The sequence below is a fragment of the Neltuma alba genome, unplaced genomic scaffold (genome assembly GCF_004799145.2).
Source record: "Neltuma alba isolate B1F8T4 unplaced genomic scaffold, ASM479914v2 tig00002446_pilon, whole genome shotgun sequence".
NCBI lineage: Eukaryota > Viridiplantae > Streptophyta > Magnoliopsida > Fabales > Fabaceae > Neltuma > Neltuma alba.
Genome location: NW_021632864.1, coordinates 1,005,739 through 1,031,997, shown reverse-complemented (window position 1 = coordinate 1,031,997; position 26,259 = coordinate 1,005,739). Strand labels below are relative to the sequence as shown.

General features: G+C 36.0%; 3 protein-coding genes across 6 annotated transcripts; all 3 read right to left on the bottom strand.

The window, feature by feature from the left end:
- Nucleotides 1–245: 245 nt before the first annotated feature.
- LOC114728144 (uncharacterized) lies at nt 246–3,359 on the bottom strand. 4 transcript variants are annotated; one of them, XM_028915014.1, is made up of 5 exons: nt 3,014–3,359; nt 1,624–2,497; nt 1,035–1,154; nt 795–938; nt 246–638 (listed from the first exon to the last, which is right to left on the bottom strand). In XM_028915014.1, exons 1-5 carry the CDS (start codon nt 3,137–3,139, stop codon nt 529–531), a joined length of 1,374 nt encoding a protein of 457 aa, XP_028770847.1. In that variant the 5' UTR covers nt 3,140–3,359; the 3' UTR covers nt 246–528. The 4 variants fall into 4 exon arrangements, with proteins under 4 accessions (XP_028770847.1, XP_028770832.1, XP_028770839.1 ...); XM_028914999.1 differs by lacking the exon at nt 246–638 and having other exon boundaries at nt 673–938; XM_028915006.1 differs by lacking the exon at nt 246–638 and having other exon boundaries at nt 673–932.
- A 3,385-nt stretch (nt 3,360–6,744) lies between these two features.
- Nucleotides 6,745–25,371, bottom strand: LOC114727860 (ribonuclease TUDOR 1-like). The gene is made up of 19 exons (XM_028914635.1): nt 25,360–25,371; nt 23,852–23,853; nt 13,456–13,564; nt 12,739–12,905; nt 12,514–12,588; nt 12,303–12,416; nt 12,108–12,212; nt 11,363–11,569; nt 11,066–11,275; nt 10,877–10,984; nt 10,193–10,363; nt 9,914–10,111; nt 9,474–9,836; nt 9,162–9,392; nt 8,902–9,090; nt 8,747–8,824; nt 8,473–8,667; nt 7,499–7,876; nt 6,745–7,240 (listed from the first exon to the last, which is right to left on the bottom strand). The coding sequence occupies exons 4-19, from the start codon at nt 12,883–12,885 to the stop codon at nt 7,052–7,054; spliced, it is 2,958 nt and encodes a 985-aa protein (XP_028770468.1). The 5' UTR covers nt 12,886–12,905; nt 13,456–13,564; nt 23,852–23,853; nt 25,360–25,371; the 3' UTR covers nt 6,745–7,051.
- LOC114727880 (glutamyl-tRNA(Gln) amidotransferase subunit A-like) lies at nt 21,963–26,259 on the bottom strand. The gene is made up of 12 exons (XM_028914656.1): nt 26,064–26,259; nt 25,360–25,461; nt 25,050–25,265; nt 24,877–24,959; nt 24,690–24,790; nt 24,101–24,224; nt 23,865–24,019; nt 23,613–23,749; nt 23,362–23,532; nt 23,014–23,238; nt 22,464–22,697; nt 21,963–22,372 (listed from the first exon to the last, which is right to left on the bottom strand). Exons 1-12 carry the CDS (start codon nt 26,253–26,255, stop codon nt 22,244–22,246), a joined length of 1,869 nt encoding a protein of 622 aa, XP_028770489.1. The 5' UTR covers nt 26,256–26,259; the 3' UTR covers nt 21,963–22,243.

Sequence of the window (26,259 nt, the reverse complement as noted above, 5' to 3'; positions counted from 1 at the left end):
TTATCTCGACTTATATAAAATTTGTTTATAAATTATTTCAATTGTGATAGCAAACAAGACCTAAAACACGCATTTCATTAGGCATTCATAGAACAGCTACCCACAACTTGGAAGTACCAACCATGTTTTTGTGAGATACTGCTTTCTGAAACCTGTATAGCTTGTTTCTTCCCGAATTATGATCAGAACTAATGTAATGGAGCAGCAAGACTTCAAGGGAAAGGTTGATGAGTAAGTATTAAAGATGAAGAAATGATCAAGAGATGGAGATTGATTATTATTGATACCCAAAAAAAAAAAAGGAAATTGAGGGATTGGGAGAAGATTCTCTGTCTTGTACATACACACAACTCACAAACAGACCCATATACATAGCACAAGTTTGAACCTGTAACACAAAACATGGTATTTTTGCCCTATCTACAGCAACCAAAAAGATACACAATGACTCCTCTTGCCCAAAAGTGCACATATGTCCTGGTTAATATTACTTACATCCACTTGTGCAGATTTCTTAAGTTCAATGGCTTATGGTAAAGGATCGGCCTTTGTCTCCTCCCAGGATCCTGAACGAGCATCCCCAGTCACATTGTCTTTACCCTCTATCTCTGACATGAACGCAGGCATGTGGGCATATCCTGCAGAAATGAGAATCACATGAATATCAGAGATTCACATTTCTTCCCTAAGCTCATGATATGCATACACACATACTCTTAATTTCGTCATGCAGTTTAAAATTACTGTACAGTTGATACAGTTAAACCAAGATGGCTGGAGTTTTGAGTGACAACCATAGTCAGAAGGTTCAGCTTTCACTGAACTGAAATTGCTGCCTTGATCTCCAATAATTGACCGGATTTTATCATTGTGACTGCACATATCTGAAGTCATGTCCAGGAGCTCTTTTTGAAACATTCTCTCCATTTCCACTGTAACTGTAGATAGAAAGATTAATTAATCCAAGGCATATGTAAATGACATTAGTGTCCAATCCGAATATCTAGGCGCATGCAGTGAGAAGAAACACATACCATTGCACATAGGAGCAGCATCCAGGGACACATGCAACCCAGCGATCATCTCTTTGGTATCCTCACAATTGCCAGCGTGCAAAGGATATTCATCTTTCGATATCAATAATTGCTTGGTCTCTGATAAAGAGACCAAAAAAGGAAGGGGAAAAAATCAATATACAGAATGTAAGATATGTGATGAATATATCCCAAGAAAAACTTTAAAACTTGCAATTTGTATAAAGCAAGCTTTGCTATTCAAGGTACGGTTTGAATTTTGTCCTGAAAGTTTTCACGTAAAAGTTGTATCCGAAATTTTTTTAAAAAAAAAATCAATAACACCTGGTAGTATTTATTAAAAAAAAAAAAAGAGCAATATTGCCCCTAACCATTACAGGAATTAACTGTTAATGTTAATTTTTTAATGATTAGGCAAATTTGCTCTTTTTTTAACACTTTCTTTTTAATTTTAAAAAAAAAAACTTTTGGATATTCACACCTCGTACTTAAAAACTCCCGAGGCAAAATTATATCTTAACCCTTATTTGATATCTTAATAACACAGTTTGTGGAAGACAAAATGAAGCTACTCCAGTGACTGTGTTACCTGAGTTCTCAGCAAATTGGCACTTTTGGTCTTCCCAGTTGGGCATGATGAGATTGTTTACTCTGGTTTCTTCATGTTGCACGGTACATGGGATCAAAAGATGCTCAGGAATCTTGGCTCCACAAGGATGTAATGTACTCCTGTCTAACTCTTCAAGAAAATGACTTCTTTTTGTTACTTCAACTTCAAACGGATCTTGATTTGCTCCATTATTAACCATCATCTCTTCAAGCAAAGGATCTTGGGTATAGATGTTTGTAACAACTATTTCATTGCTGCCTGTAATTTTGCCGGTCCTGTGAGCACCTGAATTGTTCAATATTTCATACCTGACATCAAACATAGGACTCCTGTTCTCTCTTTCTTTGTCTTCAATGTCTTGGTCTTTCAAGTAACAAGGATCTTCAAAGGTTTTGTCTTGGTACAAAGATTGGATCCTCTTTTCTGAGGTTTTCTCTTCGTTAATTTCTGCACTGTTTGCTCCAACAACCTCGTCCTGGCTTTGCACTTTTTCCGCATCTGACTCCGAGGATAATAAACCTTGTCTGTTTAACAATTCCTCGCTAGCATCAAGGTCAATTCTGATCTTTTTTCTCTTCTTCTGCTTCCTCCGCCCGGGAAAATCAACCTTTTCACACCCAGATTTATCAAAAATCTCAACAACAAAGTGTGATCTTCCCATGTAATGGAACACCAAAAAGTGTCCAACTTCAAGCCCATGATCCAACGAAAAAGCATTCCATCCCTCGTGAAAAGCATAAGAATTATCCACAACTGATATTTGTACCGTCCATCGTTGTCCACTCGAATCCTCAACAATGGCTTCTTCGTCAACCAGGGTTGACGCTGTGCGACCAAATTTAGGAGGCAGATACTGCGAGCATGTTCAAAGAACAAATACACATGATATCCTCAAAAATCAGAAAAGCAGAAGAAAAATTAAATCGATGGGGCAGAATGTGGACGATTAGAATTCCTTCCACTACCAGGTAATTTTTAATCAATGTTCCTAACTTCACAGTAAGAACTACTTTACTTGGACATGTTACAGAAGCAGAAGAGGCATATCAAATTTCACAGTAAGAACTACTTTACTTGGACATGTTACAGAAGCAGAAGAGGCATATCAAATCAAATATACAACATGAGGTTCTTTACAACGCAGTTTAAATTATAAACTACAGATCAAAGCAATGATTGTGTGCGCAATTGTGATAACATCAAGAGGACAAAGCAACAAACCCAAAAGTTAAGGTAGATATTTTGGTTACTATAGCTTAAAGATGAGCCTGAACCTAAATCATAACGTCTGGCATTGAAGGAATAATGTTTAACAAAACATAAGAGGAAGTATATCAAGAGAGAATGTTGGTGGAAGAAGTAATGGTACCAAAACTTGAGAAAAATCGGGGCCAATCATGACCTTGAAGAAGGAAGAAGGTACATTTGACGATTTTTTTCTCTTTCTCTGAATCGGAAGGCACTTCTGGGCACAGGCCTCACACAATTTTCTCATCTACGCTTGCTTGTGCTCCAGGCAAATGTCAGCAACTCGCTTGTGTGCCAAAAAGAAAACCCAAAAAAAAAAAAAAGAAATGAGGGGAGAAATTAAAACAGGAGAAAAACATAGGCATCCGCATTGCTTTTTTGTCAACCACAAAACCTTAGTTTTGAGTTTAATGATCAGCAAGTTCTGGCTGGAGAGCGTGAACATAAGTAGTTTTCCTTCTAGACTCCGGCCGATAACCGGAAGACGAAGTCCGGAAGACAAAAGAACCTTGAAGGTTAGTTTTCTTCGATGGCCATTGATAGAAATACAACACACGCTGGGATTAATCACAGTGCCTTGAGAGAGATAGGACTGTGATGGGTGTCTATTGGCCGTGGAAACTGAAGGGACTGGATCTCTTTTGTGTTGATATTGAACAAAAGCTTGTATGGCATGCCTGCCAGCGTTAAATCACATCAGAATCTCTGTCGGCCAAGGTGCCAATAAGATACTAGATTGACTGTCTTTGTAGGTTATGCTTTTCATAAGGTACGGCACTAGAATCCGGATTCATCGTCATCATGATCCTCACATTTTCCAACACTAGCAGTTCAATTTTTAACATAACAAATAGATACATTTCAGAAGAAAAAAGAATACACTATGTAAATTAAAAAAACTAAATAAATTATTTTAAAATACTTATTTTTTAAAATTAATTTATTTAATTTATTAATATATAATTTAATAATATACATAAGCATTTTAGAATTGAAAGATATTATCTACCATATACTAATTAAGTACTTTGTTTAATTTTTTTTCATTTAGTCTCGTTAAGTTTTATATTAAAGACAGAAAATGTACTATGTACGTATACCACTTTTTTGTTTGGGGCCAGCATCAGCATATTCTTTTTTGGACCAGCAAGCACCAGCATTTGCATATACTCTAAATTTGAACTATCTACGACATATGAAAAAAATTACTTTGGGCTGACTATTGTTGTTGACATATTAAGATAGCCCTTTCTTTTTTTGAAAAAAATCATTTAGAAGGCAAAAGCCTACATGACGTCTTTTTAGAGTTTAAAAAAAAAGCTAAGTTACTTTTATGAAAAATATACTTTTATTTTTAAAAAAGGGTTTTAAATAACCGAACGCATAAATGGCCCAAATGCCCTTCCAACAACGACTAGTTGGCAAAAACACACAGCCAAGCGAAGAATTTTCACACTCGGCATAGGTATAAATGAGATTTTGTAAAAGAAAATCAATAAATCACACTATTTTACGATGACCAATGTGATAAAAGCCCGCATCTTAATATAGCAGCGTTAATGCAAGTGTCACAGGAAAGGCATAGCTGAAATTTTTATTTTTAGTTTTTTTGCCTGAATATCTCCATTTCATTTAATCAAGAGAAGAAACAAGTCTCACGTGCAAGCAAAATGAAACAAAGAAAGAAAATAAAGCTGTCAAAATGAACTAAAGACATGCAAAACACCAGTAACTATCCTAGATCAATGTTAACCCCATGAGCATCATGATGCAAAATTTTCAAAAGAGGAGCGGGTGGTCTTCAAACCCAATCATCTAGGAATGACCCATCCAGCATAGCCTTAGCAAGCCAATCAGCAGCAGCATTAGCTTCTCTAGGAATCCATTTAACCACATGGTTCCTAAACATTTTTCTTGATTTCAAGATATTATCAAGGATAGCAACACATCTTTAGTCTGGAAGCTCTTGTTGAGTATTAGTACAGTTGACAAGAATCTGATTGTCTGACTCAAATTGCACGTCATCAATTTGATTTTCAGTTGAGTACTCCATTGCATCGTTAAGAGCAATTCCTTCTGCCATTAGTGCAAAATCAGCAGCAGTAATCATAGCTCTTCCAGCAAGCAACATTCCGTTTGAGTCTCTAACCAAGAAAATAGAGGCAGCCAACTTGTTTTCTAAGCTAAAGACACAATCAGAATTGATCTTCAGGGTATTTCCAACAGGAGGGGTCCACTTCATATCAGGAAAAGGCATAGGTGAAATACCTGTAGTGGTTTAAGGAAATCTTATTAGAAGTGGATTGCGAATAATCAGGCGTCATGACATTTTTGCCATTATGAAGATTTTTATCAACACCATGCATCCGAATATTTGTAACTTTTTGCGGTTGCATCACATAGGGATAGGATTGCTCTGCAATCTGCAGTGCACGTCAGAAACAAAAAGGTCGAAGGACAAGAGACATGCCTCGGATACGCGCAGAAGCAAAAGCTACAGATGAAGCCTGAAATGTGATTTGCCAATCTTTTATTCTGCTATTTGCCCTAGGGGTGCTCAAGTGGGAACCCGTCCCGGAGGTTTAGGGACAGGACTGTCCCGTCCCGAGTGAGGCCGGGACGGGACACCACCGGGACCGGGACAGTAAAAGTCCCGGGACGGGACGGGACTCGGGCTAGCCTTCGGGACGTCCCGTCCCGTCCCGTTTTTTTTTTAAAATTTTTTTAATAATTTTTTTTTGTTATTATGATTGTCTAATTACCGAGACGGAGAGTGAGACCCCGAGTCATGTTAGAGACTTAGAGTGTTAGTGTTCAATGTTCACTTGTTCAGTGTTCCAAATTCCCAATTCCTCATTTCCTCCTCCTTCAGCGTCCAAAGCTGAGATCTCCATGGTTGCGTTGCGCGTTCACCATCGCTCACAGACTCACAGTGTCAGAGATCGCTCATTCGCCGTCGCTCACCGTCGCTCATCATCGAGTCACCGTCGCTCACCCTCACTGGTTCACCGTCGCTCCTCATCGAGTCACTGTTGCTCACTGTTGTTCACCGGCTTCTGAATCGGTGAATCTGAGCTTCTCGCCTCTCTCTCTCTCGTCTCGGCTTCTGAATCTAAGCTTTTCGCCTGTTGCTGTCGGTCTCAGCTTCTGAATCTGAGCTTCCAGCCCCTTGCTCGGTGCCATCGTTGATCAATCGCAGGCTTGCGGGTCGCAGGTTCCACCGTCGCTTGCTCCGTCGATCACTCTCTGTAAGCAACCAGCAGGACCAGGTAAGTAACTTTGTTCTCCATCCGTTCATCATGCCCGATCCCACCTGCTTGACTGCTTTGATGCTTGCCGCCTTGCCCTGTTACTGTCTGTCGGTCTCCAATTCCCTGCGGCCTGCCTTCTCTTGAAGTGTAATTCGTGTGTTTCAAGTGTTTGGAGGGTCTATGGCTTTCAACAAAAAATTCATAGGCCCAATGGATTTAGTTCAGCCCAATTTATTCCCATTGGGTACTAGCAGGAAATTAAGGTTTTGGACCAGGTCATTGTAACCATAAACCCATTAGTGTAGCCCACTTTGAAGCCTATCCACAATGCCTTCCTGATGCGGGACGGGACGCGGGATGCAAAATGCATCCCGATCAGTTAACCGGGACGGGACACGGGACGGGGTTGTCCCGGTCCCGTCCCATGTGCAGGCCTAATTTGCCCAACAAAGAAGTATCTCTCCTACTACCGCCTCAAGGGTAACACATGCTTTGTTGAAGAAGATGAACATTTTGCATATGAACCATTTCCATGACAATTTCTAATTATGACCAATTTTAATGAGAAGGTCGGCAAAACCCATGATAACGGCTTTGTAAAGATCAAGAAACACAAGCATGCACAATTTTTAACTGAAACTTCGTCTCTAGAATCCCCCATGGTAACAATGAACTTTGCCGCATGTACCTTATTATGACATTATAGAAAAAATTGTCCCCTCAACCTAACAAACAAAATTTTAAAATATAAAAATAAAAACAGAGGCAAAACAAAACTAAGGTTCACGCACCGCATTTCCCTTCCCCTCGCTAACCCGAAAGCATAATGTTCATATGGCCTATACCTCCACTCATTTTCTCTCAAAGACGCTCTATCTCATAAATTAGCTCCCATCCTTAAATTACATTCATTTTCGACCACCAGCCTTTCTTGGCGGAGGAACACCGTCTTCATCATCTGACTGGATGTCTCCGTACTGCCATATTCCACGCCTGCCAGTTCGTGCTTCTTGCTGAAACATCTCCAAATTATCAAGGGCAAGCTGTCTTTCTTTTCTGTCCCACCTATTTCTTTTCTCAATCCTAGCAAGTCCTTCCTGGAAGTCCCACAGAAAGAAATCAAAGTTCAGAAGATTGGATTTTGCATGTTTAGGGTATGCGCACACTTTTTTTTTTGGGGGGGGGGGGGGAGCCCTCTGAAAACCGCCTAGACTAGCTCAGGCGACAGGAGTAAATTGAGATGTGGCCATATCAAAGGTTTAAATCTTTCTTGATCTAATGGCATTTGGGACAAAAAGAAAAAAGAAAAAAAGAAAAGGCTCTAAAAGCTAAAGAATTAGCTACAAGAAAAAAACCTGAAGCATGGAAGCATTAATGCTGATCTCAGCATCTGCAGCGACAAGAGTTACACCAAGAATTGTGCCAGTTCCCTGTCCTTTCACTTTTCCTCCTGAGGTATCTTTTTCCTCAACCTTGGCCATGAACTCTTTCCCGCTGTTTAAAGTCATCTCACTCAGATATTCAGCAGCTTCTTGACCAAAATCATCCTCCAAGTTTGGAACCTTTATGTATGCAAGGCTGCACAATTGAGCAAGACCAGGGGCAGCAGACACAGATGAATCAACAGGCCGTAATTGACTGTAAGTTACTTCTTCTTGATTTCCATAATCAATATAGAATACTTCAAATTTGTCCTTAGGAGATTCAACGGGTCCTCGAGGAGCATTGACAACCTACAATGCTCAATTTTAGATACTCAGGATGAGGAACCAAAGAATTACAAGTTTCAATTGTAAATGCCATGTATTAAACAGGGAAAAATAAGAAAAAGGTATGTGGCATATAGAATTTCACAAGCAAAAGACAGTTTAGTGGGAGGTGATCACAATAAAGGAGATGAAGCAATGCACAAAATATTTGACACCCAGTGGCGTTACCACATAGGCAATTAAATTGCAGAAGGCTATTGCACAAGGTTCTCTCAAGAGAGCTTGTGTTTAAGAGTTCGCCTCATGGTGTAATCTACTACTCTAATTAATCCAGGAATCATTACACTCAGCCAGCAAGTAAAAAGACTGCAGGTTGAAATCAGATTGAATAAGATGAAAGCCACCCTAGTTCTATTAAATGGTATTAAAATAGCATCTTAAGCAAGGGAAAAAAATAAAAGCAGATACAGGACGAAGAAAATTATGTTTTATAGAGGAACTGGAATACAGTGACTCAACCATCAGGAGATATTTACCCCCAAATACAATCCCTATTTAATTGTCGAAATTTTTTCAGCATGAGCTTGCATACATAGCAAAGGTTTTAGGCTACAACTCACCATTGCCCGGTACCAAGAATTGTCTGCCAGAAAATGACAAAGGACTATGTCACCCTTCTTGGGATTGAAAGTACCAATCACAGGAGGTTCATGAAGGTTTAGAGAAGCAAGTTGTTGCTGAATGGATGCTATCTTTTGATCACCAACTGACTGTACATAGAATTTACCACCTCCCAAGATTTCGGTAACCACAACCTGACAGTTCATAGAAATAAGATAAGTAATTCACATTTTCAAACATAAGGATCACTAATGAAAAGTGTATCCAAAGCACCTTGAGCACTTCTTGCTGCTTGTTTTCAACAGCGGCACCATTGGACACTTCCTCCCCCTCAACATAGTTCTCCCAAATCTGCAAAACAATTCATCTTAGAATATTTAAAAGAGGGGGAGAAAACAGTAATAAGACCATAATAGTTCCTTTCTTACTTTCAGCTTTTGCCTCTTGGCAGATTGTTCAGCTTGCTCAAGAAGGTGAAAATCAGGAATTCTGTCACTGCCAAAGGAGGTTTGTAGTCTTGCTAGACCAGCTTCAAGAAGTACAGCTCCCATATTGGTCCTTGACTCCCATAAGGATCCCAAGAAAGTTCCAGTTCTATCAACGGTTTCCACTTCAATCTGCACAGAATGCATATTGTATAAAGAAAGCAAAAATGAAGTAATATTAAATTCAGAGAGAACTTGATTACCTCAACATCTCTCTGCATAATCTTTCGTCTCATTAGTGCAATTGCTTCATCAGAATGCGGCTCATCACGACCTGGACATCTGACTCCAGAAAATGAAAAGGCAATGCTGCAAGTTTCTTTAGGAATCAACAGCTTGAAACGATGTCCACTGAGGACATATTCCACAACAGCAGGAATTTTTCTACTTCGGTGCAGGAAAGGTAAGAAATCTCTGGCTTTCTTTGCTGATGCCTAAGGGGGGAAAATGTTTAAAGTTATATTTTATAACCTTGAAAGTAGAAAAAAATTTAGGATAACCATCATAATTCTCACTATGGTCAAGTCAGTTATATGCATGACTGGAGGATCCTTGGCAGAATGGATTCCTTTCTTTCCAGAAATGGCACGTGATTCAGCAGCAAGTAGAGCATCATAGTAGTTTGATCTCTCCTCAAAGTCACGATGTCTAATGACAGTCCCAAAACCACGAGCAACCACCAACTCCGCAATATTTACCCCAGTTTGCTGAGCTCCGGCAGGAGGAGCTGATGATGGGGCATCATCACCCTCCACCTTCACAGGAGACACTAGGAATACAGATCCAAAATCCATTACTCTGGAATCTGCAGCCCCTGATGAAGCTGTAGATCCATCTGCTGGGCCAACCTTCCTAGAATACTCCATTTGAACATTCACCTGGAAACAAGAGTGATCAATATAAATGAGTTTTCCCCATTACGATCAAAATAAAGCATCACAACTTGTTTTCATACTTGACGGCCAATGAGGCGTGTTCTTAAAAACTCCTTTGCCTCACGGGCATAAGGAGCTGGCCTTTCATCTCGACGAGGATTGCCTATCTTTGGACACCTGATACTTGACAGGTTGACTCGCCGCTCAGCTAGTGGACTTCCATATGGGATGGAATCATCAGCAACAATTATGCAATCCCCACTTACAACCTCTACCACCTGAAAGGGTCAACTTAAAATATTATAGGATGATGTCACCAATTGATTATTTGTCATGAGGATATGTTTGGACGAGTTTACCTTTCCTGTAAAATTCTGATCATGAATCGCTTTTGAATTTGTAGCTGGTGGTACATAATTTGTCCAAATCCTTAACCTGCTCTTCTTTGCCTGAAGCTCCGCACTCTTCAACCTCCTCTTTGCATCTTCTTCCATCATATTTGCACTCCATTCAACATATTTAGCAAAGCCCTGCATTATAGAATAAAAGAAAGTGATATTCTCAGAATACCTTCTATTCGCCAAAATATATACAGATGATATTTCAGTCAAGCAGAAGAATACATCAGCACCAGAGCGCATATAAATCAGAGGTTGGCAGGAAAAAAAGAGTACATAAATCATAGAGGCTTAAAGCATCTTAAATAAATCCATCAGAGTAAATGCAAACCCAGTAGGAACAGCAAGCATAATGTGTCCCTTTTAAATCCAATGGTCAGCACATGCTTAGAAACCAAAAAATATATAGTTCCTTCAGTAATCCGTCATGCCCATTATTCAGAGTTTAAGCACTGGTATGTCCCTTCAAAGGACCCCACCAAAATTAATTACATATTTAAGTAGCTAGAAGCATGATAGAGTTTCCATAAACCAACCAAAAAGGTGTGCTGCAGAAGCAGATTATCATATAAAACCTCAAGTAAAATAAGAATTGACCAAACAAAATAAATTATAATAATATCATTACTCAAATGAAGTACATACATTTTCCACAAGCTCCAATGCTAGGTCCTTAGCTGATTCACCATCAGGATAATACACTGAACCAATCAAATTGCTGAACTTATCAACACCTTCCAGGACAATGCGAACCTATATATGCCCACATAAAATTCAGAAAATTTGCACAAATTCACAAAGAAATATATTATCTTATAGAAGCAGGCCACTCACATCTCGGTTCAAGACTCGCATCTCAGTGAAAAATTTAGCATCTGGTGCAAAAGGATCAGCAGAAGTTTCTGCAGACGCTGAAACTGCAAGTCTTTGGGCAGATGTAAGTGGAGCTTGAGATTCTCCAGGAACATCTCCATTAGTTTCATCAGCTACCAGCTCTGTTTCAACAACCGTTTCAGTTGCTGCTCTCCTTCCCATTTGTGGAGCCTAATTCAGATTGAAGATACAAATACGTATATGATTAACATGCACAAAAGATTTGCAGTAACAGTGAAAGCATTGTACAAAACTTGCCTGAATACCAGCCATGAAAACTTGGACAAACTGAAACCCTGGAAGTAAATACACACGAAGGGTACTGCCATCACGAACTTGCTCAACAATTCCTTCCATGGGTCGGCCCTTGTTCTCAGCTAACAAGCCCATGGCATCCAAGTTGCTAGGGTCACCAATGGCGGAAGGGGGTAGATTTCTGATAGATAAATCAGCAGCACCAGGAACCTGCAATCAGCCACAAAATCAAATATAGCGTACACATGGCATACTGCTCTAAATTCAACAAATATTGATGCTATGAATTCACTATTTTCTGTCCCATCCTGGAATCATCCTGTATGGTTATATAAAATGTGTAATAGATCAGGACTTTCATGAAATAGGATGGGTGACAAATCAAAAGGTAATCCATAATCAGATCTTTCAAGGTAGGAAACATTTGAATACTCATTTTCACAATTTGTATATGAATTGATGCACATAACATCCAACGAAACAACTTTTGGATAGGGTCAGCAGGGTAAACGCGCTCTACACCAGCAAAGAGTCTTGACATAATCCAGGGAAATTATAAGCAGACAAATTTGCCAAGAAAACAAGGGGTAGACATCCAAGGATGATATGCTAGACAACTAACTTTGAAAGATGGGAAAATTGGGGGTTAAAAATAACCTCTATCTGCATTCAATAACCCAAAATAATACCATTTATACTAGTTAACTATCTGCTGAACAAATCCATAAAGGGAAATTCGGAAACAAACCTTGCTCCACCGACCAAGGCCTTCTTGTTTAGCATGTTCCTCCAGTCGCAACAATTCTGTTAGGTAAGGGCTCACTTCTGCTTTCTGTTGTCCTTGCTCTCTTACCTGCATCAACAGGATAACAATTATTCAATTCAGAAACGGACGAATAATTTAAACATGGAAAATCTGGACGGAAGCTCATATTTTTCCCACCTTGGCCCAGCCTCCCCCAACAACCAGCATTGCAACATTTTTGTCACCGAGAAAAACAGTGCCAAAGTCCCGATTAATGGTTGGCACGTTGTAGTCAACTCTAAAAGTCACTTCCTGGTTAAAGAATACATCAAGTCAGACTTAACATGCATTATGTCGAGGAAATGCCACCGAATCAGCCAACCACGACAATAATTTCTATGTTGCGCACCTTCCCTATGCAGAGTTTCCTCAGAAACTCTCTACTTTCCCATGCAAATGGCTCATCTACACCACCTCTACGTGCCTAGCAAAGAATTACATAAATCAGTACTCAGTCTTGCACGGCTTTTAAGTTTGAATGTCCAACTTCACACAGAACATCCATCAAAAGTAACTGTCGGCAACTTCATATACACAGAACAGAGTCAAGAAAATGCCAGCTTGAAAACCATACCAGACGAGGAGCAATCAGGGATGACAAAGTGATGGACTTTTCAGGCAGAGGACCAGGCTTGCTGCTGGCCATGGCCATAATGACCAAGCAGTCCCCTGAAGGAACAGCTTTCACCCTTCCCCTGTACCATCCCGTGGCTGCTGCCATTTCAACAGCTACCGAATGATCTGCAACCAAGCGAACAAAAAGATTCGGAACATTACCTCTAAAATTAAAAAGACGAAACTTTCAAGATATAACATAATATATAGGCTTATACAGACGTTTATATTTCTATCCAAGCACAGATATAGATAAAGGCAGTCACCCCATAAGAAAATCGAAGAAATCAACCTGGACGATGCAGCAACTAAGAAGGTGTTAATTCTACATATTTTGCTAGGAAAGGAACACTTAGATCCACAACAATAGACCCGGAAACATCACAAATCACCACAGGCATTGACAAGCCTCAGAGATTGAATGCGGCAGACTGGTGCATGACACTATCGGGATCCGATCATCACCCATCACAAAAACCCATAGACATGCCAAATCACGAATGTTTGTTATGAAACAGAGCAAGAATATGAAATTTGAATCCGTTAATTCTCCGCAACAAAATGCAATTCAAAGCCCAAAAACAACTAAGATAGTAAACTGGAGCGCATGCAGAGGTACAGATTGAATATTAACAAAGAGATCTATAACAATGGATGGCTAGAAGAGGAGCTATACCTTAAATCAGAGAGGTGCAGAGGAATTTGGCTCTCCCTGGTCACTTCGGATCTATCGAAGCAACGTAACGCGGATCGAATACGAAGTACAATTGGAATCACAATCTCTGCTTTTCAACAAATGATGAACAGAAAAGAGATCCCAAGCTCGATACGGCCAAATCCGGGCGGCGGATCAGTGAGAGAACCAGGAGAATGTAGAGATATACTGAAATTAGTTCGGCCTCGGAGGTTAAATAAAAAAGAGGGGAGCTGAATTGTAAGCTGGCAGTAAGATTACCCTCGCTTATGTGCAAAATTACGCAAGGTGCCATTCATATAAAATCCCACCACGCTAGAGTCCTAATAAACATGAAGCGAGGAATACAGAGGATAGAAGAGAAGATATTCGGATTAAGTTTTTTTTTTTTTCCCAAAAATTAAAACACTTTATCCTAAGCATCGAATGCTCAATGAAATAATACTCTTCCTATTCTTAATATAAAACTCATTTAACTCATTTAATTAGATTAAAAAAGCTAGGTAAGTTAGTTAATTTATAAGAAATGTGATATATTTTTCTTAAAATACTATAATCATCTTTCTTGATATCCTTTCTCCCTCTTCTACTTGATTATGGTTGAAAGAATATCTATAAAGGTAATTTAGAGAAAAATGATAAATATGAGAAATGGGTATTATATTAGGACCAAAACTAACTTAACAATTGGGTCCTATATTAAGGAAAGAGTATATGAAATATCTATTATTATTTTTTCTTTAATTATTATCTAACTTTAAATTTAAATAAATACTACTCCTTCGATCCTTAATATAAGACATATTTAACTAATTTAATTAGATTAATGAAGTTGGATAAATTAGTTAATTATAAGAAATATGACGTATTTTTTCTAAAACACCATGATCATCTTCATTAATATCCTCTCTCCCTTTTTTACTTGATTATGGTTGAAGGAGTATCTATGGGAGTAATTTAGAAAAAATTGATAAATATGAGAAATAAACCTTATATTTAGGACCAAAATTAATTCACTAATTAGTTCTTATATTAAGGACTAATGAGTACTATATAATAACCACAAATTTTTAATTAACATTGTTACTCAACCTCGATCGCTTTTATTTCCAATTTCAATTAAATTTGTGTTATGATCTAAACATATTTTCATAACCTTAATATTAAACATGTGAAACAACTTGATTCTCATATCAGTCATATGATAGAAACAAAAATCATAAATTAGGAAACCAAAATAGGAGTGGAAAAAGAAATCAAACCCAACAGTACAATTGAACTTAATTTATTTTTGATACGCTGATTGGATTTAATTTATAGAAGCAAAATGAATTAAATGAGAATAACTATGACTCTTATAATTTTCTCTTAATAAATGTTACAGTTGTTTGTTTTCTAAACTTCCAACGGGTTGATTACTTGATTGGCCTATCAATTTTGACTGATCGTTATTATTTCATCAGCAATTACTGTCCCCTACCTTTTATGACGCAGTCAATTTAAAAGCTGCTATTTCTGTTACGGTATTAAAAAGTGCGTAAAACTATTCTTGTCAATAAAATAACCAAATTTTTTCATCAAAAAAATAAGATAACCAAATTAATATGTGAATTAGTCGGCATGTTCTTCTAGAAGAACCTCAAATCTTAATAAGAGATCTACTGCAATTTGGACAATAAAATTCAGTTTTGCATTGGATTAAGACATTGATCCTTATTCGGTGCTTGTCATTATTATGAAATCTAAACCATTTAAAATTTAATTTGAATGATACAGATTTAAAATTTTTAATATATAATTTTTTAATGATAAATTTATTTTGTTAGAGATATGTTAGTTATAAGATTATATTAAATTCAATTTTGCATCAATTAAAAAAATTAATTAACGTAAAAAAATTTAAATTCAATCTAGACTATTTAAAATCAATCTGAATAATCTAAATTTCGATGAACATGGTAAAAATATATATTTCAAACTTGTTTTGTTACAGGGTCATTAGGGATACATAAATTACACGTTACTCAATAATATTTCAAACTTTTTAGTCTCTTTTTTTTTTTCCTTTTTGCTAGCGAAAACGTGTATTAATCACTCTAAGATTTTGTATATAAGATACAAATAATCTACTTTAAATTGATTAAAGGTAATAAATATATTTAAAAATATATATTTCCAAAATACCTTTACTTATAGAGGGGGGGAGAGAGAAAATGAGCAGAAAGAAAAAAGACATGAGAAATAATTAATGAAGTGCTGTAATATGTAATTAGCAGAATAAAACATGGGAAATGTTGGGTAAAATTTCAAACGTGGTCTGAAAATATCTTATATAGTACTATGCCTAACCCAAAAAGTTGCATCTTATGTCCAGTTCTGGAGAGCATGATTCACACGTATTTCATTTTTTTTATATATATATTGAACACACAGAGCATTTTAGGAATTCATAGAAATAAAAATCATAAATTAGGAAACAAATATAAAAGCAGGGATAGAAATGAAATTCAACAATGTATTTTGGGCTTACTTTATATAGAAGCAAAACGAATCACATAGAAATAACGGTCATTATATGATTCACCCCTTTAGTAAAATTTAAAGCTGTTTATTATCTGAGACACTAGTAGTAATTAGTAAAGTGATTTAACTCTTGTGTTTCTGACCAGCAAGTGATTTAACTCTTGTTGATCTTGTGTTTCTGCTTCACTTTTATGACGCTGAATTGCTGATAGATAAATAGAATTTTCATTCACACATCTTGAAAACAAAAAGAAACTCCTTTTAATGAAATAATCAAGAATAACTATGAATTATTTAAATAGTCGTTTAACAAAATAGCAGATACTCCTTCGGTTCCTAATATAGAACCCAATTTTTGAGTTGGTTTTTATTTTAAATATAAGACTCATTTCTCATATTTATCAATTTTCTATAAATTACCTCTATGGATACTCCCTCAATCATAATCAAGTAAAAGAGGGAGATGAGGTATTAAGAAATATGATTATAGTGTTTTAGGAAAAATGTGTCACTTTTCTTATAATTAACTAACTTAACTAACTTTTTTAATTTAATTAAATTAGTTAAATGGGTCTTATATTAAGGATTAAAAGAGTACTTTATTAACGTAATTGTCATTTTACTCAATTTAAACAACTGATATGTCAAATTTCTATAAAACATGCATCACAATTTGAATTTTGAACATATTTTCGTAGCTTTTTATATGGGACACAGGAAGTATCTCGAGATTTACAACATATGAGTAGTGACATCACCAAAATCCAATAGTGTACTTGGACTTATTTCGAAAAATAAAAAAAAAAACAAGTTTCATCCAAAAGGAAAAAGAGGGGGGGAAAAAAAGACGACAAATTACGTGAGGATAACAACAATTCTTATCTTCTGTATCATGTTACGCTACAATTCTCTATTGTTCAGAATGTTGGAAGTTAGCTAGGTTGTTCTAACGATCTTATCCACTTACTATTCATCGGTTCATTGACATTACGTGTCCTTTACTTGACAAAGTCGATCAATTTCAAAGCCATCATAAACCAAAGCCTTTTCCTAACATAATTGACAAAATCCCTCTCTCCAACATTATGAATAATTGACATGTTTTCTTTGTAGCTAGCAGAAATCTCAAACCTAGTTAAGATATCAAAATCGTAAACAAATTAAAGATTAAACTATTTTTTTGTTCATAGGATATTAAAATGTTACTCAGAATCTAACGATGAAAAGAAACTAAACATCAAATGTTTAGAAATGACACCAAATTTGAGGGCCATTGGGGTGCAGAGCTGACACCCCAACTCAGCAGAATATGAATGATAACGTCAACAAAATCCAACAATATATTTGGATTATTTGTTTTTGTAGTAATAAAACAAATTATACATAAATAACAATAAATCTTATTCTCTCCATTGAAAATACTACATTTGTCTATTGTCTGATATACTGAATGTTAGATTGATCGAACAGTCTAACTTGTCGTTATTTATTAATCTGTTATAATTTTTAAAGCCATTACAAACAAAAACTCTCTATCAATCCCATTGATAAGATCTCCTTTTCTCTATGTTTACTTTTATTTATAAGTTTGACCTACAGTTTGGGCACGCGGTTGCATTTTAATCATGCTAGGGAATGAAAATAGATGGTCTTGCTACCCATATAAAAAAATTGTCCAATAAAAAATTATTTAATTAAAAAAATAAAGATATGAATGGTTGCCAATGCTTTCCACTCAAAATAGCAGAGTTCTCAGATCCCAATAAAATTTGTATTGCCATTTGGATATAAAATTTTCAAATTTATCACAGGATACGTTAATATGTAAATTAATTGAAATATTATTCCATATGAATAATAGAAATTGCACTTTCAATAACATCCCTTTGATTCTATTCGGGTCAATGATAGTAACTAATAGTCAAAGGGGGAAAAACGTGCGATATCCAATTGTGGGGATTTTTGTTGGATGTCTTGTTAGCTAGGGAGGAGTGCCCTATACATCTTCAACGTATCTCCATTGATAGTTCAGTACACATCCTAGTCAAACTCCTTTCAGCACCTCCTTTTAGTGAGTTTTAGAAACATAAATGCCTTACCAAATCCCAATTTAAATGGATTTCGATTGTGACTGGTCCATAAGAGATCTTACAATTTAGAAAGTATTTTTAAAAATACGCACAAAAAAATTTGACCGGTCAATTGATTGTGTTCATCATACCAGTCATTATTTCGGTATAAAATACTCCCAATATATTTTACCAAAAAAAGATCTTAAATCTTATTAGCTATCTCAGGGAATAGCTTATAAATAGTTTTTTAATAGTGATTTACGGAATATAAGACAAACATGTGAGAAGAGTTTTGTCTCGACTTACGTGAAACGTGCTTATAGGGAATTTTCACCATGATCCCAAACAGGCACTTATAATTTTACTCAAAAAAAAACCATGTATTAAAATGTAATAATTTTTTAACTTTACTCATATTTAATATATACTTTATATTTTAATGGCTTACCATAATAACCATATCTTATTTTAATATCTATCCTGTGAATCAAATATTTATTTAATCTGCACCATCAAGTCAAATTAAATGATTTTTAGCATTGACGAATACATCTTTCATTAATAAGGTAGGATATTAATAAGGTAGGATATGTATGATTTAATTATTCACAGTACATAACTATATATGGAGGAAGCCACGTCAGAAAAGAAAGAAAAAGGGAGGAAATATCTTTATTTGTTTTAGGCTATTTTTCAAGAAGATATAATTTTCAATTAATTGTATTTTAAATCCTTCATTATTCTGCAGTCGCCCTTTTTTTTTTGGGACTCAACTCTGCAGTCGCCTTTGGGATCTTTCTGAGTTGCGATTTGTACTCGAGACTTTAATTAAAAAGTGCATGTTGAGCATGTTTTTGAATTTTGAGGAATAACTACTTTTTGTGTTTCCTTAACATACTTTTTTGTTTTTCATAAATGTTTCCTCAGAACGCATTGCTTTATAGAAATCTTGGGCAAAAAATAAATATTTATTGCTTTCTAAATTATGTATATTTCCTCTTTTCGGAAGAGAATGAAAGTGCACGAATCCGATCATCACTGACTCAGAACCCAGCTAACAATTCTCTGCATCATATCATATTCATATTCAAGATCACAACTTTGCGAAAATAGAAGGAAAAAGTAATGCTTATTGAGAGGAGGTTCAAGACTAAAAACAGAAACAGAAATAAATTGGTTTTTTTAAAATATTATCATTTAAATTTAATTCAAACAATTCAATTTTTTATTAATTAAAAGACAGAATAAAAATATTTTATTTGGAAAACTCTGGAAGTTATTGCTCGCAAAAATTTTTTAATGATTATGAAAATAAATGAAAATATATAAGCCATTCAAACATGATTAAAAGTTGACGATACGCTTGATAATAATTGACTTCATGATTATTTCAAAAATGAGTGGCTTCATTGTCAACTTAAAAAATGATTGGTTTTGTATCCTATGAGAGTATTGGTTCAAGCATTGCTGCTAATGTTAAAAAGCCTTTCCAAATGATAAATTATGCTCCGATACTGGATTAAAATGCTACATGGGTGTGTAGATGACTCCAAAAAACTATTTTTACTTTTTATAGAACAAAACCTTTTATATATGTTTAAGAAAAAAATCATAAAAAACCTTAAAAATAGAAAAATTGTAAATAGAGAGCTATTACAATATTAATATGGGTTTTGATAATAATTGATAAGCAAATGAGGTTTCTATACACAATTTTTTAATTTTTAAGGTTTTTTTGTGATAAAATAAATAAAGTCAAATACTGTAGTATGTACAAGGAAAAAAATAGGGCTAAGATGAATCTAACATCTTAAAATATTTTTCAGATGCATCTAGTTTCTTAAAATATTTTGTAGTGCATCTAACACCTTAAAATATTTTCTCATATGTATCTAATACTATGAAGTATTTTGTTATGCATCTAGCACCTTGAATTATTTTTTAGGTATATTTAGTATTTAAAAATATTTTTTAGTATATGCAGCACTGAGATAAAAAAATACTTTAAGATGTTAGCCTCGCCTAAAAAATATTTTAGATGCTAAATATATCATAAAATATTTTAAAATGTTAGATGTACGGATGACAAGATTTCGAAGTGATCTTAACCTAAAAAGTATCCTCTAATCACCAAGGTCGGGAAAAAAGTCCTAATTCTTTTGAGGAAATGAACAAAAGTTGCTTATAAATACTGCTATATGGTCTCATATTCGAATCTTGTGTTCACATTTAATGCTTCTCAAATACGACTGCTTCAATAAGAGAATAATCATGCCTTTAGAAAAACATCTATGTGATCCATAAAGTCTGATCTGCACTACATATCGACAAGATTAGCATTTAGCAGAAGCACCTATGTTTTTTATTTGTTGAAGCCTAGATCATCCACTATATAGCTATTAAGCTATCTCTATATAGCTTGTTCCCACAGGCCTCCCAGCTGGACACCACAATCCAGAAGTGGAAGCTACCATCCAATAGCCTTCATGCAAATTGTCACCTTTTCCCACTTCCATCGTTGAAATCTTCAAGCACTTTGCTCAATATGTGTGAACACCCGCAAGACGAGAAAATATGTTATTCACACGATGCCGGATCTATAAGAATAGAAGTAATGATTATTAAATTACATTCTGCTCTGATACTATTTATAAAATATTTTTAATATATTTTATATAGGTTAAGAAAAACTTTAAATTACATTAACTCTTCATTAAAATACAATAACTTTTTAATTTTATTCCTATTTAATATATACACCTTAAAAAAGACTATTTATACTATAATAAATGAAGGATAATATATTACTCCTCCGGTCTTTAATATAAGACTCAATTATTGAGTTAGTTTTGATCTTAAATACAAGACTCATTTTTTATATTTATCATTTTTTTTTAAATTACCTTTATGAATACTCCATGAAACATAATCAAGTAGAAGAAAAAAATAGAATATTAAGAAAGATGATTATGGTATTTTAAAAAAAATTTATTACATTTCTTATAATTAACTAACTTACCTAACTTCCTTAATCTAATCAAATTAATTAAATGAATCTTATATTAAAGATCAGAAAAGTATATTCATAGTACAATTTTAATGAATTGACTTATAAATTAGACCAAAAAAAATTTCTCTCACCACCGGCCTCTTGGCCGAGTGGTGTGTGTGCGTGCGGGTTCGAGCCCGCTCCTTGTATCACCAAAAAAAAAAAGTTTCTCTCTCTGCTCTATAGATAAGACCAGAAGAGTACGTCATAAAATATTTGAAAAAAATACTGATATTTAATAATTTTCCTTAACTCTTAATAAATACCATTTTGTTCTTTATTATAAGTAACTTGTTTCCCAAACCTGCAAATCAAGAAATACATTAAATTAACCATTTTTTTTCATATTTACCCTGTTGAGAGAGAGATTAATTAATTTTTTATTAAATTAATAGGGGTAAAATTAAAAAAAATTATTAATTATACTACAAGTTAAACTTTTGAGGTACAAGTAACATATAATAAGTAACAGAGTCGTAATATTTTTTTTTAAATCCCTATTTAGTTCGAAACAGATTTAGAAAACAGAAAAGAAAAATCATTCACACTGTCAGACAGAACAAATTTTTCATCTTGCTTAATATTGGCAACTATTTATTGTATTTCTAATTTCTTTGCTTTCCCATGACACGGTCTAATACGACACGCTGCACATTTCCTAACCTCGGCTCCAACCTGGGTTTAAAAAGACTCAATTGTCATTTCCCTCTGAACGATCCTTTTCCATGAATATAATTGCTGATTCGAAAGAAACGAAGTTCCCAATTGGCGTTTTCCCTAGGCGTTCAATAAAGCAGTAGACTGAGCTACAACTTTGCGCCATTTGTTTTACCAAAACGAATGAAAAACAAATGCATGATTGCTTGCAATTCTAGGTGCTTATAGATTAGTGGGTCACTATTATGACTCACCAAAATTCGAAACCAATAGAATTTCACAACAGCCAAGAGCATATATAATTTCACAAAAGCAATTGCCAAGCGGCCAAGCACAGGAATAGCTGTAGAATATTCAGAGAAATATCTCATTCTTGATTACTTTCATGGCTTTTACTCCATTTTGGGGTCTTTCTGAAAATGATAGTGCCCACACCTACATGCATATTTCATTTTTGGCAACGTACTGTTCAATGACGCAGGACCCTGGGAGGGGTAAAGACATCAGAAATAGCATCATTTGGGCCAAGATCATTGATGGGAGGACGCTGTTTGTGGTGATTGGTTTCTGATTGGTATGCCATTGCCAGCGCCAAAGCCTGCAAATTAGGACAAGCACAAGAACACTGTCACGTGATAATTGAAGATATAAAACTTGCAGCTAAATATAAATTACAGCCATACTCATACAATGTGATCCTGGTCTGGGCGAGCGTAAATGCCGGTGGTGATGGTGGTTCTTCGCCTGCTGCCGCCAGGGGGTGGATTGGAGATGTTCTTGAAACCTGTTGGAACTACTATGACGGGTAAACCTACGAGATTTCCTAGGCAAACTTTCTCCCAGTCAGTCACATTGCCGATGAAGGCGTCGACCGTGAAACTCTCTCTTATCTCTTTTATTAGCTTTCCCCTTGCTCTTTGTGCCTGCAAAGAATAAAATGTGAAACCACGTAACAAGTATATACAGCCGAAAAATACCATGCTGAATGATTCGTGCTTACATGGGAGAATTATATTATTCAAGGATTATAGCTGCCATGAAAGAAAGACAAACGACATGAATTGAAGAATCCAAAGGTCATGGCACTTTGATTCTTTCATAGTGCCATTATTTAGACCAAATATTTCAGTTGATTCAAGATTCTGTGATTTTACTTCACCCAGGTGTAACATAATATGGAAAAACAAACATTAGCTACCAGGCAGAAGATGCCAGGAAACTAAGATAGAGAGAACGAACCTGTACGTAATCCACGGCTGGGATTAGACGTGCGCGGCGCAGTTCAGTAGGCCATTGGTCTTGCGCTTCATACACACTATCTAGGCCTGATCGTTGCCACTCATCAAAGTGTGCCAGCATATCAACATCCATTGTGAAATTTAGTATACCTTGAACAGAGTCAACTGTGTAATTCAGCTGAAAAGGTACCATCTTCACACCCTTTGATGCAAGAACATTAACAACCTATAATTGTTATCCCATAAGTATCTTCAGCTTACGTATTATACTGATAAAATATTATGTATAGAAATATCTGATACTAAACCTCATCTGAGACCTAGCGAAATTAAATGAACCTGAACTAACCTCCATTTCAGCATCATCAAGGTATCCAACTGTCCAGTTGGTAATGTCAACTGAGAAAGGATTATCGATGTGGCTCTCTCTTGAAGAGATATCATCTGGATCCTTTCCCCGGATAATATCCAGGACTATAGCACAATCAGTTGCACTTCTGCAGAAAGGGCCTAGCTTATCCTACAAGAATTAAATATTACAAGTAAGGTACAGCATTTATTGCATCTAATCACAGAAGAACAGGATAAAATGGGTTGTACCAAGCTTTCTGATATGCTCATTACACCACTTCGACCAACTGTACCAAAAGTTGGGCGCAATGCTGTCACGCCACAACGAGCAGCAGGATAAGTGATGGAGCCAGCTGTTTCCGAACCAATAGCAAATGGAACCATACCTGTAATACAGTAAACAAAGTCACCTCCCCGGAAAACACAAGCAATAAAAAAATCTTCTTAACCAGTAATTGATGGATCATATTCTAAGGATTGGATGAAACTTCTTAGGAATACCAGCTGAGGTGCTGGCAGCCGGTCCAGCAGATGACCCGGTGGAGTACTCCTCAATATTCCATGGATTTCTAGTTCTTCCCCCAAACCAGATATCGTCATATGCCAAAGATCCAGAAACAAGCTTTGCAACAAGAACAGCTCCAGAATCCTTTAGCCTAAATGAGGTAAGTCAGCAGCTCCTTCTTTTTCTAAAGATGCAGTGGCTACACATTTACATTTAGGAAAGGCATCGGTACCTCTTGTAGACCCAAGCTTCCTTGTTAATAACTTGATCTTTGAAAGTTTTTGAGCCCCATGTAGTTTTATAACTGGGAACTGATATTATATCCTTCAAACCATATGGAATTCCATGAAGAGAGCCTATCAGAAAACCCAATGTTATTTTAAATAAAAAAACACTGAAAATCAGTACATATACAACAAAATAATTCACATGCCAACTCTCTAGGCTTATAGGCTAAATTATAGCTCTGCCTCAAACAGGGCAAGGACTTTTGTGAGGTCAACTAACTTGTAAATCTTTTCTACCCCGTGGCCATAATTACTCAAATATTTTATCCTTTTTCAACTGATGTTCTTTATCCAAAATGTATTATCAAACATCTCGTTCAAGATGTAAGAACTGAAATCAAAAGGATCATTTTTCAATACCGGGAAATAAACTTGTACATTTCGTTATAAATTACAGTTGGTTAAGATGCAAGAGAGAATAGTCGAGTAATCATCACATTATATTGCTAACCTTTATGGAGTTGCATGGTAAAGAAAGAACGGAAGAAAATTGAACCACTTTGAAACATTCACTTGCTAGAAAAAGATGTCTACCAAGATAGACTCCTTTGGCAAGCAATTCATCAGCTTGTTTCGCTTGCTGGTGAGCCAACTCTTCAGTATAAGTGATCACAGATTCGAGAACAGGATTGAACCTGGTGTTATATTCAGATCACTTCATTAAGTAAGAAAACACACACCCACAAAATAAATGCCAAGATGTCAGTGTTCTCAGTACTACTCTTTTAGTCTCCGAAGGAAAATCTGTGTAAGCTCCTGAGAAGTGATTTGTTTTGTTCTAATGAGTTCTGCCAATTCAAGAACCTGGTTTAAAATCACAAAATAGTACAAGTCACAAATAACACAATATGGGTCAAATTCAAATCAGTATTCTAGTGGGGATGAATAACTTACAGTCATGAAGGAAATGTCTTCATCAGATTCTGGTCTCCGAGTACCAGAAACAGAAGGATAGTTAAATGTTTTATTCAGGGATCGATAGCCCCAGTCAGGATTGAAAACCAAAGCGGGTGGGTAATGGAGGCCACCATTTTCAGAAGCCACAAGTTTCCGATTTGCTTGTATATTTGGGATACTGAGTTCACGTACACCCTCATCAATCTCTACAATCTAAGGTCAGCGAACATGAATTATTCACACTTCACATTCAGTCTTCATCACCAAGTAACACAGAAAGATCAAATGCACCAGTAAACGAAATGACCTGTTCATCATTGAAGAAGCTGGCATCGAGTAAACCTAATGAATGTCTGAGGCAAGAAACATCAGTATCCTTCCCTTTACCTTGGCATTTGTTCTTATGATCCTGATTGATCACACAAAGAAAGAATATCAAAACATATGTAATTCATCCAAGTATTAGACTACAATTCTTATTTTTCATTTCTGAACTTACGGCACCATCTCAATACTATAGCTGGCTCCGTGGTCCGTAATATTACTAATTAAAAGCATCATTAAAGCTAATGTTGGATGAAAAAGTGCAGAACCCACAGTAATAGTAGTACTATTTAGTACGGAAACCGAAGTGCTTTGAGACTAACCTGAACTACCTCACAGAACATTTTCCATATTCTTTTAAAGTTTCTCATTTGCGGCACATTTTGTCAATACTACAAAGAAACATAGCTTGTTCTCCAAATAGAAATAGTTGCAGAAAAAGGAAAAGCAGACTACTTCCAAAAATAAATCCCATTTCAGGGCATTAAGCTTAGTCAACTGTAACTAACTCCAATCTGACGGAAATAAGAACATTCCACAGAAATGCAGGTAGAGACAATCAATAATTCTTCTCTTTTTTTTTCCCTTCACAAGAAGTCTTTCAAGTTTTTACCATTATCGGAGAAGAGCGAGAAAATAAAAATTGGATTCGTCGGATAAAAAAGAGGAAAACAGAAATAATAATACTGCCATGGTTGTGGCGGTTGCGTTGGTAGGTGGATGATGAGGTGGCGGGCGAAGAGGGCAGAAGGAGGCATCAGAATACAGAAGAAGAACATGGCAACATAGTAAGGCAACAACGAACTGGACGGCGGGCATGGCGACGCCGCCACGTGTCAGGCGTGGAAGTTGAGGGGGAGGACACTTGTCTCGCGGCATGGCT

Excerpts from the sequence above, each read along its gene's own strand:
- LOC114728144 (XM_028914999.1), bottom strand. The coding sequence starts at position 3,139 with ATGAGAAAATTGTGTGAGGCCTGTGCCCAGAAGTGCCTTCCGATTCAG. Across the intron at positions 2,498-3,013 it reads CCGATTTTTCTCAAGTTTTG|TATCTGCCTCCTAAATTTGG; the intron begins GTACCATTACTT and ends ACATGCTCGCAG. Across the intron at positions 939-1,034 it reads TGCTGCTCCTATGTGCAATG|TTACAGTGGAAATGGAGAGA; the intron begins GTATGTGTTTCT and ends TTCTATCTACAG.
- LOC114727880 (XM_028914656.1), bottom strand. The coding sequence starts at position 26,255 with ATGCCGCGAGACAAGTGTCCTCCCCCTCAACTTCCACGCCTGACACGT. Across the intron at positions 23,750-23,864 it reads GGCTGCCAGCACCTCAGCTG|GTATGGTTCCATTTGCTATT; the intron begins GTATTCCTAAGA and ends ACTGTATTACAG. Across the intron at positions 23,533-23,612 it reads TGAGCATATCAGAAAGCTTG|GATAAGCTAGGCCCTTTCTG; the intron begins GTACAACCCATT and ends TAATTCTTGTAG.
- LOC114727860 (XM_028914635.1), bottom strand. The coding sequence starts at position 12,885 with ATGGCAGCAGCCACGGGATGGTACAGGGGAAGGGTGAAAGCTGTTCCT. Across the intron at positions 9,837-9,913 it reads CACGCCTCATTGGCCGTCAA|GTGAATGTTCAAATGGAGTA; the intron begins GTATGAAAACAA and ends TCTTGTTTCCAG. Across the intron at positions 7,877-8,472 it reads ATTCTTGGTACCGGGCAATG|GTTGTCAATGCTCCTCGAGG; the intron begins GTGAGTTGTAGC and ends TGAGCATTGTAG.